Genomic DNA, 1,230 nt, shown 5'->3' with positions numbered 1-1,230 from the left:
CGCCCCCCGCCCCCCCCCCCTCGGCGCCCCCCCTCCCCCGTGTGGCATAGGTACCGTTCGTCAGCCGCTCCTCTGCCTTGACACCATCCCCGAGGCTCTCCTTCGCCAGCGCCTCCCGGATCTCCTCCACCCCATCTGGGGAGCTCGGCGGTGCCCCAGGGTCCGGCTCCTCCGTCTCCCGTGGCTCCGGGGAGCCAGGCTGCAGCAGCGCCTCGGCGTCCACCTTGTAGGGCAGGACCCCCTCATCGTCTTGGATCACTGACACCACTTGCTTGGCCCTGCGGCGCTTGTCAGCAGCCGGCTCGGCCTCTGGCTGCCCACTGTACTCCTCGCCCCAGTCGATGGGGATGCCCTCGCCCAGGAGGTGCAGGTTGGGATCGCTGTTGTGCATGACCATGCTGTCGCGGTACAGGTTGTGCTTCCGCTGCACGGCCGCCTCCTTCACAGCTGGGGGCACCGAGAGAGATGTCAGATGGGATGTGGGCATGGGGCAGCGTCCGCTGCGCTCGGACACCTCTCCCAGCCCCTGCCTTGGGCGTAGGGTGCAGGGAGAGGTGTCTGGAGCCGGGCGGAGGGCTCAGCATTCCACCCACTGCTCAGCCCTGCCAGCGGGAAGGCCAGGTGGGAAAGCTGCTCCTGGTACAGCCCCCAGCACTCTGCACGGGGTCACCCCCTTCTCATACAGCCCCCAACACCCTGCACAGGGTCATCCCCTCCTCAGACAGCCCCCAGCACCCTGCATGGGGTCACCCCCTCCTCAGACAGCCCCCAGCACCCTGCATGGGGTCACCCCCTCCTCATACAGCCCCCAGCATCCTGCTCAGGGTCACCCTCTCCTCCTATGGTCCCCAGTACCCAGCATGGGCCCTCCAGGTGCTGCTAAGCCCAGGCTCGGCTTACGCTGATGCCACCCAGCACCCACCACCCACTCCAGGGTGCTGGAGCCCCCCGGGGCTCAGAGCTGAGCGGGTCCAGGCTCCCCAGCGCTGTGGGACCCTACCTTGCATGATGTCTTTCATCACCGACTGTAGCACGACCTCCTCGTAAGTGTTCTCCACCAGGATGAAGCTGGCAAAGTCCTCAAAGATCAGCTCCTGAAACTTGGCTAACTCCTGCCACGGGGGAAAGGTTGCTCAGCCCCTCTGCAGGGGGGGGGTGGTCCTCCCCCCCCCACACCCCAAACTTTAGCCTCTTACCCCCTTGCAGGTCGGCGCCAGCTTTTTCAGCAGG

The 1,230-nt window shown here is 66.6% G+C and overlaps 1 protein-coding gene across 1 annotated transcript in view; it reads right to left on the bottom strand.

The window, feature by feature from the left end:
* FAM129B (family with sequence similarity 129, member B) overlaps positions 1 to 1,230 on the bottom strand; it is a 45,993-nt gene that overhangs the window by 595 nt on the left and 44,168 nt on the right. The window contains exons 14-16 of the mRNA XM_009326376.1: positions 1,197 to 1,217; positions 1,001 to 1,112; positions 55 to 447 (exon numbers count right to left, since the gene is read on the bottom strand). Coding sequence (XP_009324651.1) covers positions 55 to 447; positions 1,001 to 1,112; positions 1,197 to 1,217 — 526 coding nt within the window. The remainder of the gene's footprint in view (positions 1 to 54; positions 448 to 1,000; positions 1,113 to 1,196; positions 1,218 to 1,230) is intronic.

Source organism: Pygoscelis adeliae, unplaced genomic scaffold (genome assembly GCF_000699105.1).
Source record: "Pygoscelis adeliae isolate BGI_AS28 unplaced genomic scaffold, ASM69910v1 Scaffold436, whole genome shotgun sequence".
Classification (NCBI taxonomy): Eukaryota; Metazoa; Chordata; class Aves; order Sphenisciformes; family Spheniscidae; genus Pygoscelis; species Pygoscelis adeliae.
This window is presented reverse-complemented; position numbering and strand designations above follow the sequence as displayed.